This window comes from Mixophyes fleayi, chromosome 8 (assembly GCF_038048845.1).
Source record: "Mixophyes fleayi isolate aMixFle1 chromosome 8, aMixFle1.hap1, whole genome shotgun sequence".
In the NCBI taxonomy this organism is placed as follows: domain Eukaryota; kingdom Metazoa; phylum Chordata; class Amphibia; order Anura; family Limnodynastidae; genus Mixophyes; species Mixophyes fleayi.
The window spans coordinates 36,565,749-36,580,403 of NC_134409.1; the positions used below are offsets into that span (position 1 = coordinate 36,565,749).

The following is a 14,655-nucleotide window of genomic DNA, read 5'->3' on the forward strand; positions in this document are numbered from 1 at the left end:
TTATTTATTATTATTATATATGTAACTAGAATGTCCATAACTGTGAGTAAGCAATGCAGTTTTTACAGTATCCAACTGAACGCCATTTTTTTCATTAATTGATTATCTGTTTTTCTTTGTAATCATATCCCTCATTTTCATTCAGTGAATGAGAAGCAGTGACATCTCATTTAGGACCTGAGTCATTAAGGACAGAAAAGCATAATAAAGTAACTTTGCACCTGGGCAAAACCATGTTGCATTTGAGGGGGAGGTAAATTTAAAATGTGTGGAGAGATTTATATTTGGGATAGAGCATGTCCTAAATCAACTTTACATTTCAGTGTAAAAATAAAGCAATCAAGTATTTGTGTGCTATATGAAAAAACAGCCTGTATTTAACTTATGTGCAAAATAATAAAGTAATTTGCACCCCTTGCATTGTAACATGGTTTGTACAGAAGAACATTTACTCCTTTTTTTGCCTTACTTTTCTTAATGATTCAGGCCCTAGGTGTGCATCAGACTCCATTGAATGAGGTTACTAAATGAGACATAGGTAAAATGCCAGTGACCTATGCCAGTGCAGGATTCAAGAAACACCTATAACAAGATATAATGCAAAACAGTAGCAACACTATATACAAACACACTTAGCAATAGCCAGAGTGAGTCACCAACCCCCTAGGAAGTACCTTTACTCAAACAGTCTCTGCATAATGCAGCTTCACTAATGACTACAATACAATCCTGCGATCTATGAAGTAAGTGTTCAGGAGTTGCACAAACAATCCTCTCAAGTGATGTAAATTCCAGACACATGCTTATGGATAGATGTGTCCATTTCCGGATCCCAGCCGCTTGGCCATGTTACGCTCTACCAGCTTGGTAGGGAACTGACGCCTAGTCACCCTACTCCTGTAGGCACACCAAGATATCGGACCACATGGAGATAATACCACAGGATCAGAGGTTTATGCACAACTGACATAAATAAGGTATTCCTCATCATCCTTCCAACAGACTTGGCAGAAGCTGAAACTTCTTCACTAGTCTCCAGCATAACACCCTGAGATCCAGCAACGATGTTGGCATACTCCCTTGGTGGGTTCCATTTGTCCTGATGATCCAGGTGTGGGCACAATTCACCAAGGAGCTGGCTGAGATGTCTCTCTTAATATATATATATATATATATATATGGATGTCCTGCAAAACCTTCACCCCTACAGCCTGACACAATATCTAATGAGTGGACAGACCAATCAGTAGCCACAATTGATCACAGCTTCTGATTGGTCCTCCTGCTCACATCTATCCTCTGCCACCATTTTACAATGATTAATTAAATACATTTGCAGCAAAAACAGAACAGCCCCCAAGGGTCCTGCAGGGGCAGCTTTAATAAGAGAGTAACAGTAACAACTTTGTTACGATACTTTTATAAAATATTAAAGTGATAGTAAAAGAATAAAAAATGTAAGTTGAATGTATTGTAGTTGTATTTCTTTTTTGTATTGATATATTTGAATACTGTCCCTGATTTACTAGGGAAATGGCTCCCCCTTCCACACTTCCAAGGGTATGTCTTGTCTAATGCTGCACCTGAAACGTTTTGTGTGCAATGAAGTAAATATTTTACATTTTAAGCATTATTAGATCTGACAACAAATAAAACACCACTAGTTTATACATTTGCAAATAAAATTATGTTATAATGAGCTCCTTTTAGTATGCTGACAAAAAACACTTGGTGACACAGACAGCTGCCCCAGAATGTCCCATTATAGGCACAGCATTGGTGACTTCTTAGTAATGAAGGACTATGGCATGACTAACACACGCCATATCTAAAATAATTACATACAAAATGGAGGATCTGGTAACATTCTAAAAATATCTGCATTGCATCGTTGAGATTTTACCCTTCTCCTCATACATTATTCTCTGTGTGTAGACATTTTTTAAATAAATTACTTTACATCTTCCTGTGACTTTAAACATTGTTTCACTTCATTAAATTGATTTATATTATTGATATTAATATTACTTATTATCCAAACTTTGATTTCAAAAGCCATCGGGAAAGCAGGGAATACACTAAATTTCGTGCAACATTAGCATTAAACTAAGTGCAACTGTATTGGAATATTTTGCCTCTGTGGTGCTTGGACATGAATTAACCTATACGTAACTGTGTTTCCTCCAGTGCTTTGGGCTGCTGGGCGTGAACGGAGCTGGAAAGACTACCACTTTCAAGATGCTGACTGGAGATATTGAGGTGACATCTGGAAATGCAACTGTGGCTGGATATAGGTAAATCAAATTTAGATAATGTGAATCTTGAATGTCAATTTCTACCCTTCTCTGTCAGTCCTTGTGATTGTTTCCCTACCAAAGACAGTAATATAGAACCATTAGTGCCATAGCTTTTTATAATTGATAAACAGTAGGAAGACAGGCACAATACTGAAATGATCCTTATGTGTGAACTAGCAGTCTGAGGTATCAATCATACCTGCCCATTCTTCCTGACTTCAGAGTAGGCCTCCCGGACTCCCGGGAGAGCAGGCAAGTCTCCCGCATCCTGCCCGTCCAAAGCCAAAATGATGCGATTCGCAAAATAGCAAAAAGCTATTTGTGTTAGGGATGTCAATGCCCCTGATGTCAGGCAAATGACATAGCAAAACAACGCGAATCACCGTACCCCGCTCCCTCCTGCCCTGCCAGAGGTCAACTATACAAAGTTGGCAAGTATGAGTATAATTCTTTAGCAAACCATCATGTCATCCTTTAGCATTACTAGCAGTGGCCGAAGTGGGAATTTAGAAGTGCTGGTATGGAAAATTGAAGAGAATAGCCAGGGTCCTGGGAACCATTTTAGCCCTTAGAAGTTTTAGGGATTTTGATATGTGAAATTAATTTGAAATTATTTTTAACACTATATAATTTTATTAAATGATATAAGGCTATCCGATCAGTGTCGCCCACTTCCCATATTCCCCCCACTTCTTCCCCATGTCTCTTGTGTTGCTTCAACTTTCCTTAATGTCTCCCCTGAGTTTGTTCACCTCTTCCTTTTGTCTTCCATGTGTCCAGTCTCCTTTCCCTTATCTGTTCCCTTTGTCTGTCCACACTCCCCATGTACCCCTAACTTCATCCCAGGTAACCCGCTCTCTCATTCCCCATCTGCTCTTCTCTGTGTCTCATTCCCCTGCTTCTCTCTCTCTCTTACCCTCTGCTCCTGTCTATCTATACCTGTTCATGCTTGTATTCTTCCCTCTCACTAGTGATGTCAGGAGAAGTGTCTGTGTAGGTATCACTCGCTTCCTGTCGATATTTCTATCTGAAACAAAAACATGATGTGTAAATGCCATCACCATTTATTTATATAGCGCCACTGATTCCGCAGTGCTCTACAGAGAACTCACTCACATCAGTCCCTGCCCCATTGGGGCTTACAGTCTAAATTCCTTAACACTCTAAGTTAGTCTCTGAAACTCTAACCTCAGGTAAGGTAACCATAGGGAACACAGCAGAGTATCATAAAGAAAAGCACAGACAGACTCAGACAGTATATGTCCATTAAAATGACACTTTAAACAAAATCATCATCTGCTACTGTGATCTTTGATATTTTCATTGTTTTGAATGTATAATTGCTAATGTATATACATTGTATATACATGTATATACGTGATCGGAGCTGCCCGAGCTGCCCACGCCCGGCGCTCACCTCCTTCTCCGGCGCGCTGTAGTCTCTTTACTGAGGAGATCTCGTGAGAGTGAGACTCACGAGATCTCCTCAGTAAGGAGACTACAGCGCGCCGGAGAAGGACCGCAGGGAAAGTGCTCAGCACCACTGATCGCGCCGGGGCGCCCCCGCCCCCGACCGATCAATACTGCTGCTGAGCACTTTCAAGGGCCCCCTGGATGCCATAGGCCCCTGGGCTGTAGCCCAGTTAGCCCTATGGTTAATCCGGCCCTGCTCTCACCTAGTGAGCTCCAGTCATAGGCTGCATTTGGTCCTGAAATAGGGGGTACATTTCTTTTGAGGGGAGACACCGGTATAGCATGGACCCTTATTACTGCACCATTATATAAAATTCTCTAATTTTCTGTGTCATTAGATTCATTAATCAGAATTCACAAATACACAATGACTGTAGTTTATCAGACAACCCATTTAGCGCTGTCTAACTGGCCATCCACAGGCTGAATACAGCTCTCTGAGGCTTTTTGTATCCCTCAGTTTCCTTGGCACGTTTCATAGACTGTATTGTTTGTCAAATTGTAAAAGTTTTCAAGTTCACCATAACGCTATGTTTACATGTAAGCACTGTATGCACTCTGCATACAGCCAGTTATTCCTCAACACGGCCATCAGCTGTTTTCAGACTCCCAGAGCATAAAGCTATTTGTGTTAGGGATGTCAATGCCCCTGATGTCAGGCAAATGACATAGTTGTAGGGGCCAATTATATGTAAAGCACATACATCATCACCATTTATTTATATAGCACCACTGATTCCGCAGCGCTGTACAGAGAACTCACATCTGTCCCTGCCCCTTTGGAGCTTACAGTCTAAATTGCCTAACATACAGAGAGAGAGAGAGAGAGAGAGAGACTAGGGTCAATTTTGATAGCAGCCAATTAACCCACTAATATGTTTTTGGAGTGTGGGAGGAAACCGGAGCACCAGGAGGAAACCCACACAAACACAGGGAGAACATACAAACTCCACACAGATAAGGTCATGGTCGGGAATTGAACTCATGACCCCAGCACTGTGAGGCAGAAGTGCTAACCACTAAGCCACTGTGCTGCCAAATTCAGTTATTGGAAGAGGACACATCCAGACATTAACATTAGATACAATCTAGATTGATTAGATTCATTTTACTAGAGAGTGTACTTAACCAACTATTGCAGCCAGGTGGTAGCATTAAGAAAAAATACCCTTTGGATCTATTTAAGTAAAAAATAAAGTCTACAAAGACAATATGTGGATATAGCATTTAAGTGTCTGCATAACCCATAGCACTGCATAAACCCTTTAGATGCAGTTTATCACAGTACTACTCTTGACACAAACAGTAATTGATGACTCTGCAGTGAGAAACTTGCAGACTTGATACATAAACACAATGGACAGCGATGTTAATGGAAATATTGAGAGGTGTGAAATTGCTTTCAGCTTTTATAAAAGAAGAAAAGCTGTAAATACAATTCAGCCTAATAACTAATAAACATGGACAACACACATTTTTGTATCCTTAGACAACCCTGTTATAAGTATACTCTGCATTTCTATCATGCTTGCATTTTTTTATGTTAGATATTTTATTGGTATTACCGGATATCAAGAAATGCCTTTAAGTATAGAGTTGTGTGAAGCCAAGTATTAGAATTGCTGTAAATGTTAAATCTCGGTGCACCTTCATCGATTTGCACTTTCCTGCTTTTTCACAAATTATTCCTAAGGGGATCATAAAGACTATCAGGCCTGTCTGTCAGTAAAAGTGGTAAAAGGCTTGCAACTAACATCAGTGTTGTAGTTCAATAAAAGTATATGTTTTGTTGTTTAGTAAAAACCACATACAGTACGTCAACCCCGAATATCACACACAGAACCTGACTCCTGTTTAGACACAACTAGCACACAATTTGCATTTTATAAAAAGAGCTCAGAACTTGTACATAGTTCTGACTGTTTTCAAATCCAAACGTATCATAAGAGATTGAATCTGGGTTTAAGTATTCACTGTCTGAACGTTACTTACCGTTTGTAGACAGACACAACAGACTACAGTATGCACACAAGCGTTTATCACTGAAAGGTCACATGAGAACACATAAAAAATGTTAATGATAAAATAAATGATCCACTCTTAACAGTATATTCATTAATAAAATTATAGATTTTAAAAATATATACAGTGTATATAAATATATATGTATGTGTGTGTATATATATATATATATATATATATATATATATATACATACAAGTTAACCTGTGCATGATACTCATGCATTCTAGTCAAATCAAGCTACTTAAGGTGTTAAAAAGGTTCTTGTCATGCATTTGGGGCTAGGCCAGGCCTCCTCAGGGGAAGAGCGTTACTTCCCGACGTAAGCGCCCTTTTTTAACGTGGTTTTGTCCACATGTCACCACCTCATCATTCTTCTCCATCACCTCATCCTTCATCTTCATCGCCACATCCTTAATCTCCATCGTCTTACTGTTCTAAAACCTCTCAATACACAACTTTTCTGCTAAACACCTTATCGCTGTGCTCAATCAGTCTTCCTTGAAGGGCAGTATTCATAACCTGCACTTTCACATCACTGCTTCTCCGTACTTGTGAAAATGCGACATACAATTGTCCATGACCAAACACAGGCTCTGGTAAATAAATACCCACACGGTCAAGAGTTTGAGCCCTCAACTGGTAAATTTAGCCTTTACTACCCCTCCCACGGGGGAAGAGGGGATGATGGAAGTTAACTGACTTCACTATTATAATTTTTTTGTCAAATAATGTCAGTATACCAAATTTCAGGTCAATTTCATGCAAAATACTGTCCGCAAATGGATTCGCGTCCAAACATTAATCAGGCCCAAAATGTGATGAAGTACAATGGAATAAAAGCACAAACACCCCCATATCTGTTGTTTACCGCTTAATAAATTCAAATTGAATCTTCTTTCCTGCAGCACTCCAAATGGAAATGACTAAGTAATCCAAATAGACTATAATACAGCTGCAACACTAATGAATGAAATACTGTCATCTGGAGGGGTCAATACGCAAGCGGCCAATCAGAAGTAGCTGCAGGTGTCCTCATCATGTATCTTTTACTAGCCCTCAAGTACCCGCAAAAGATGTGCCTCCTAGTCTATGTGGGGGTGCGTCCTTGTACGTGTACACGCCCATTCTGTACCCGGCTTATGATTGCTCACCAGGGTTCAGCCTCACCAGACGTAAGGGCCGCAAGTCTAAGATCCCCTGAAATCTAGATACGGATGCATTTTGGTACGCATCTGCAATACGGAAACGTGTATATTGACGCCACAAAAATGTACATCCAGCTGTAGCTAAGAGCCAATATTATTACTGTTCCTGATAGTATTCATCATCTCTTAAGCAGAGAAAATGCCATAAAGAGCAGTGTGCACCCCCCTCCTCCTACCCAGAAGCAGCATCAACATGTTGTGCTGGGCACACGCTCTGCCAGGATGCAGAAAGTCAATATCCCCATTTATTTGCGTAGTTAAAGAAAAAAAACCACCATCAGCAAAATGAATTTGTTTTTGCAAATCATTTGTGTCCAATCTGTCAGGTCATTTTGAAAACATGTTTTTCATATTTAGGCTGTCAGTGTGGAAAATACAATATACCACGTGTTCAGCTCATGGAAAGCTGGTGTATGCTGGTGTTTCTCATGCCACCCAATGCCCAGGGAAATGTTTATCACAGTTAAATGAGTCTGTCTGCTGGTTAATAATATTATTTTAGTGGAATTGTTGTGCTCAATTTGCCAGTAACTGTGAGTGTTGCCCAGAAATGTACAAAAAAGTAAAATAAAAAAAAGTCTATAAAACTGTAGTAAACAACTATGAAACGTTAATGTAACTTTAGTGGAAAAGCAATTGGATTCAATTTGCTCATTCAACAGGGCCACATGTACAGTATAAAACAGTTGCAACTTTCCTGAGTTCACTGTATAAGCTGCACATAGAGAAGTCATGACTAACTGTAATAGTCTACATTAAAATCATCCCTCAGCAACTCACTATACAGTATATGTAAATGTGCATTAAAATGTAATGAACCATGCAGCTGCCATTTTGTCCTCTCCCATCCTCCTCCTTTACACTGCTACTGACTTGTCAGGTTTGATTAGTATAAAACAATATTTAGTTACAGAGCATTTGAAGCCAAAATATGACAGAAATATGCTATCAATGTGTGTTAGTGAGATGTATGATATACATGAAATAACTGGAGTTTTTAAAATGAGGTAAATAAGTCCACCATGCTATATCTCACGCCTCTGCAGCTGGTTGCCATGTTAGGTGAGAGGTGTTTCATTAAACATAGCAGAAACAGAGTGACTGACAAGCCTGCCTTACTTGCGTTTCAGAAATGTGCTTTGTGGATTGATGGATTAATAAAGAGGGACAGTGCTGCTAATGTCATAGGAGCTCAAATGACTACAGCATCAGCTCTCTGATCTGTACCAGATCCCATTTTTATCAGTCTCTAAGGGAATGGAGAGGCAATATTAGGGTTACCACTGAACAATGTGGCATGTATAGTCAGACCTGTATGGTTGTTTCAGTGAAAGCCAACACAAAATCCCCAAAACCTATAGTGGGTTGTTGAAGGGGTGATTTCATTAGGTTTAGTGTCCATTTTAAGTAAAGGTAATATGTAGATTGAATTGTCCAATTGTTCACTGAATATAAAGATTAATCAACTTTTACATTGTAAAACATGACACAAACATCTTTTTATTTTTGCATAAAACAGAACCGTTTATTACTGTCTCTGAAACAGACTTATAACTCTGATAAAATATACACTTACACAATGAACCATACAGAACAAACTTCTTAACATACAACACAGTGGGTTTTTTGCTTTCAAGTGATCAATCTCTACCCCAGTGATAGTTTGCAGATAGATCTGCAGTTTAGAAGGAACAGCTACAGAAGCTGAGTTCTAAATCCAGCCTCCAAACCCTGCACCGCTCCGATGTCCGCTCTGCTCCAACTCCCCTATGCCAACCCCATTCTGCTTAAAAATCTTATGGTTTCTTGGAGATGGCTTCTAGCTCCAGAGCATGAGGAGTCCATATTGCACTCTTTTACAGAGAAAGCAGCACTGCACCACCTCAATTTACACCTGTTGCCTACACACCATGAAAGGAGCTGTTTTATGAGGTGACCCAGTACTCTTCATCATCATTAACATTTATTTATATAGTGCTAGCTAATTCCATTACAATTGGGAACAAACACTGAAATAAACAATACTGGGTAGACAGAGAGGTAAGAGGGCCCTGCTCACAAACGTACAGTCTATGGGACAATTGAAATTTGATACATGAGGTTAAGTGCTACATATTGCATACTGGTCCATCCAGATTGCAAAGGTAAAAAGTGCTTATTTGGCTATATGACCAGTCACACAGCAATGTTAGTCAAAAGGTTGTTGTATTGTGTAAAGGTGGTAATAGGGTAAGTTGCTAATTTTATAAGTTTGCCTGAAAAGGTGGGTTTTTCGGAGAATGCTTGAAGGTTTGAAGGCTAGAAGAAAGTCTAATTATATGAGGGAAGGAATTTCATAGAGTGGGTGCAGCATGAAAAAAAGTCCTGTAACCAGGAATGAGAGCATGTACTGAGAGTGGAAGAGAGACACAGATCTTGTACAGAACGGAGTCTGGTTGGGAGATATTTTGAGACAAGTGATGAGATGTATGTCGGTGCAATTTTGTTGATGACCTTGTATATTAGTAGAAGAATTTTATATTGAATTCGGTGAAAAACAGGCAACCAATGTAGAAAATGACAGAGTGACTCAACAGGGGAAGAACAATTTGTAAGGAAAATCAATCTAGCTACTGCATGCAAAATAGATTGTAGTGATGAGAGTCTGATTCAGGGAAGACCAGTAAAGAGGGAATTACAATAGTCAATGTGGGAGATGATAAGTGTATGAATTAAAGCTTTTGCAGTGTCTTGTGTGAGATATGTCCATATTCTGGATATATATATATATATATATATATATTAGATGTACCTTACATGGTTTAGATATAGAGTCAAAGTGGGGAACAAAGGATAGTTCTGAGTCAAAGATCACACCCAGGCAGCGAGCTTGCAGGGTGGGATTTGTTGTCATGTTGTCAACAGAAATAGAAATATCAGGTAGGTAACTTATATTAGTGGGAATATAATTAACTCTGTGTCACGAACGCCCAGCCTGTCCCAGATACAGCAATCTGAACAGCTGGCCATGACTGTCATCACCTTAGCAATGAATACACTACAAAGGATTTATTATGGTGTCCTTACGTTCACCAAAACTACTTATTAATGTTTCACACTTAATTCACATAAACATGTAGCATGAGCCTCCCTGGGCTTCGTAAATTCACAAAGAATCAGGGAGAACACGCTAGATTAAATTTATTTAATCTGAAAAATGTTTCCAAGGCTTAATTACAAAAATTAATAACAAGACATACAATAAGTTGCACAAGTAAGTTCCAGAAAATAAAATAGGAAATGAACCAGAGTCACTACTTACTAGTTAAGACTTGGCATGTGTGTGAAGGAACACAAGTGAGAAAAATGAGACATTTCAGTCTTAAAAGACCCCCTCATGAAAATGCACACGTTATTGTCTAAGACAGAAGACAGAAGATTTTAAACCTTTTTCCACATAGCTCTCACCCCACACCTTTGGAGTTTAGCTGTCAATAGGAACAGATTGATCTCCCAAATGTCACAGGGCTTCCGAAGGGAGCTAGGGATGTCCTGAGATCGGAATGTTCACAGGACCTGATTTCCCTTTGCTCATTCTGCTTGGCTATATGGTTTATAACTTTGGGGCTTCAAACTCCTCCAAGATCCTATCTCTCCCTGGTCTGGCTATTTTCAACAAATTAATGACATTTGCGTAAATTCAAACTCATGTCATCTAGCAAAGCACACGTTGAGATTACATTACAAGATTACATACAATATACATTGTCATACATGAATTTTAACAGAAAATAACAATTGGTCATTAAATATACTACATAATTGTCACAAGGATGTTGCAGTTAGTGAATATAAACAGGGAAAAACTAGAAGTAAGTGGAGTAAGCAAGGGGCAGTGTGGACAAAGGTGTGTGTTGCAGGAAGTGTGAGGAATGATATAATGCCATGAAAGGAGAGTAAATAAAGAAAGCAATTTGTTAAACATTGGAATTTGAGAATAAAGGGCAAGAAACTGAGGAAAATAACTAGATGCAATGTCCACTGCAGCTAGAGAAGATGAGCAGAGTTAGGTTGTAGCAGATGTAGTTTATTTATGGATATCTTCAGGTTTTCTTTAACTATATTTTCTAAACACACGTCTGCCCCCCTAGACTGAATGCTAAGATATAGTCAGGCGCGGGCTGGCAAAGTTCAGCCTGGGGGCGCACAGACGGCCGCATCACATGACATGCGATGTGGCCGCGTCATTGGACGCGGCCTCATCTTATGTCATGTGATGCGGCCGCCTGTGCATTGACGCGGCCGCATCACATGTCTTGCATGTCTTGCTTCCTGGGGGGGGGGGGGGTGGCCGGCCCTAACGGCGGTTGGACTGAGCGGCCTGGCCCCCCTGCCCAGCCCGCCCCTGGATATAGTGAGGCTGAATTCAGAAAAAGTTACATCTGTACTAACTGGTCAGCAGATCATAAAAGTGGGGAAGACTATTGGTCTTATTTAGGCCTTTTGAGTGTCAGGCCAGTGTCATAAAAATTGTTCACTGTTCAGCAACTTAACACAGGTTATAGCGATAGATAACAAATTCCTGGTACATACTTTTAAAAAACACAGTTGTACAGATGAGAAGTACAAATTAATGAGATGAGGTTCAGATTAGGAGAGGATGAGAGTTGATGTACATATTAATTTGTAACTAGTACCCCATGAATGTTGTTCATGTAGTATCTCACTGGTTCCTAATGGTTTTATAAACTGCATAATCATGAATAGAAGTTAATCTTGCATAATGTCTGCTTTCACAATGCTCAGGTTATTTAGTTGTTTATGTTTTAAAGAGAACCTCACCCCTCTTCTTTAAGCACAATCCTTTATTTAAAGCTGCAGCATTATACTTTATGTTGCAATGCTTAAAAACTGTGCTCCCATGTTTCTTGTTTTTTATTATACACACTTCCATCTGCCTTTCCCTAATTAGTCATCTCATTCCTTTACAGACCTCAGTATTTATAGTAGTGATATGTAACCCTCAGATTAGATGCATAATTATACATCATACTTACCGACTCCCGGAAACTTGTTTCCGGGAGAGGGGGCGTGACTGGAGGGCGGGAGGGGGCGGGACGAGGCCCAATCGCGTCTTTTTGGCCCCGCCCCCCGCTAAACCGTAATTTGCGTTGCGGGGGGCGGGGCAAAAATGACGTGATTGGCCTTGTCCCGCCCCCCAAAATGGCGTGATTCACCGAGAATCGCGTCAAATGACGCGGTTCTCGGTGAGATTGGGATGCGGGAGAAATGCCAGCTTGCCCGGGAGCCCGGGAGACTGACCCGAATTTCGGGAGTCTCCCGGACTTTCCGGGAGAGTTGGCATGTATGTTATACATATGGTAGAGAGCCCCACACTACCACTCTCCTAATACTTCATCACCTCACCGTATAAGCTGACTCTTTTACCTTCCAGCATCCTGTCTGATATCGCCGATGTCCACCAGAACATGGGCTACTGCCCTCAGTTTGATGCCATTGATGAACTACTGACAGGCCGTGAACACTTGCAGTTATATGGGCGTTTGAGAGGAGTCCCAGAGGATGAAGTTGATAAGGTAAAATAATTCACCAGAATACGTAAAACTCAAAATTTCTGTTTCTTGCATCCTACCTTTATCAATGTACATTTGACTATAGTCAGAGATCATTATTGTATTATTCTTCATCTTATCCTCACCTGGCTTTTTCTCAGTTTATTAGCTATCAGATGTTTGGAATTTTCTGCTATAGCGGTTAATTTTAATTCATTTTTTATTTGTTATTATACTTACGTGTGTTCATGTATCTGAACGCTGCGGAATCTGTGGCTTCGTAGAAATAACCGATTATGACGATAACGACAGCTGCATGTGACAGGGGTGGTGTCATGATGGAAGAATGGAGTAAACCAGGAATCCACACACTATGGGGCCTATTTATAAATTGCGCATATTTTACCTGATTTTTACCCATTATTATCATAGCTCTTCGCTTTACATTTTCATAGCAATTTTTGTGTTGCTGTCACAAACTGGCTGCCCAGTGAAGAAGTGTCCTCCAGTGTTATCTTTAGCCGCTTCCTTAGGCGAAAGACCTATCTTCCTGCACCAGCCCTGCTCCTCTCTCTGCACATGAGCATAGAATGTATCCTCTAGCGCATCATTCATCGCTAGGATACCAGCTGTAGAGTTAACAGAGGTGAAGGATGAATATGATTATTTCAGAAGTAGGAAGATATGTTAAATAACAATGGAGAAGGTTTGAAATGATGGAAAAGAACCTTTCCACAGATAATCCAAGCAGGGAGCGAGGTAGACTGGTAGGAGTGGTGAAGTAGCCGGGTAGGGCCCCCGAACATAACAGCCGGAGAATGAGCAGGCGAGGGAGAGATTCACTTCCCTGTATTTATGGAAGGTCCACAGACTTAATAACTGGGAGGACAATCTCATTTTGCCGTCCCCATGATGTTAATGTGTGATTTCTCTGGTGTTAGCCATTTCATAAGTAGCACAAAACAATAAATGATCCGTTCTCTGACGTTAAGGCTTAGAACACATTGATAAATAGACCCTATGACTCCTTTCACTTTTTAATTAGAGAGTAATATAATGAAAGGAGCAAGGTCCCAGATAGCACAAATAAAATGTTTACAGAAAGACTACAATGTGAAGCTCAACTCTGATCATACATACAGCTTATTATTTAATTTGTAACCTTGAATGTCCCCTTTATTAAGGCTTTGCCCTTTAATGCCACAATGTGACCTGTGTTGTCTAAGACCAGATACTTTCCTTTAAACTAACCTACCAAACTTAATGACCACAATACGTTTTATGTTGTTTGATATGGTCTACACTTAGTGATAGGATAATAGCGATATCTTTCACTGGACTAGTGACACATCTCAGATTGTATGTATTGTAGTACAGAGCATTATAATGTCCAGCCCATGTAAAACGGATAATATAATCACAGAGGACATGCCAGGACAGCCTGTGATATCATACTGTAGCATTTAATAGTATAAATTGTAGGGCAGCTACATGCTCTGGCATCTGATGTGTCCTGGTTGTCCTAGGACAGTACAATGTGTTGCTGCTGGAAATGTGTGACTTGAATTAATTACTTTCATAGAATTTAGACTTCTGATGTGCCTTGATTGACAGATATACTATGGTATCTATAGGATAACTAGGATAACTGCATAACCGCTTTACTATATTTGCTGTCAAAATAAAGCAAAAGGTGGAACATTGTAGCCATACAATTGCTGTGTAATGCGATGACGTAGAACAATTGCAAAGAGCTGTGTAGAGTTATAACAATTCAGGTTATTTTTGGGAAGTTTGCTGAAATAGTAAATGTAAATCTGGAATAAATTTTAAGTGTGTTCTCTTCTCCAGGTAGCAGATTGGGGAATTGAAAAATTGGGCCTCAAAAGATATGCAGACCAGCCAGTTGGTACTTACAGTGGAGGAAACAAACGCAAGCTCTCAACCGCGATTGCTCTTATAGGATGTCCTCCTGTGGTACTACTGGTGCGTTCCTCTTATCCCTATCTTGTCTTTCCACTTTCATCTATTTATGTGACTATGTAACAACTTCGTTTAGAAATCAAAAATTCTATGTGTAGTTGCAGCTGGTGTTAACAGGGT

General features: G+C 39.9%; 1 protein-coding gene across 2 annotated transcripts in view; it reads left to right on the top strand.

Annotated features, from left to right (window-relative positions):
* ABCA4 (ATP binding cassette subfamily A member 4) overlaps positions 1–14,655 on the top strand; it is a 157,506-nt gene that overhangs the window by 136,885 nt on the left and 5,966 nt on the right. For both annotated transcript variants that reach the window (XM_075182349.1, XM_075182350.1), the window contains 3 exons: positions 2,188–2,294; positions 12,435–12,576; positions 14,404–14,538. In XM_075182349.1, coding sequence (XP_075038450.1) covers positions 2,188–2,294; positions 12,435–12,576; positions 14,404–14,538 — 384 coding nt within the window. The remainder of the gene's footprint in view (positions 1–2,187; positions 2,295–12,434; positions 12,577–14,403; positions 14,539–14,655) is intronic.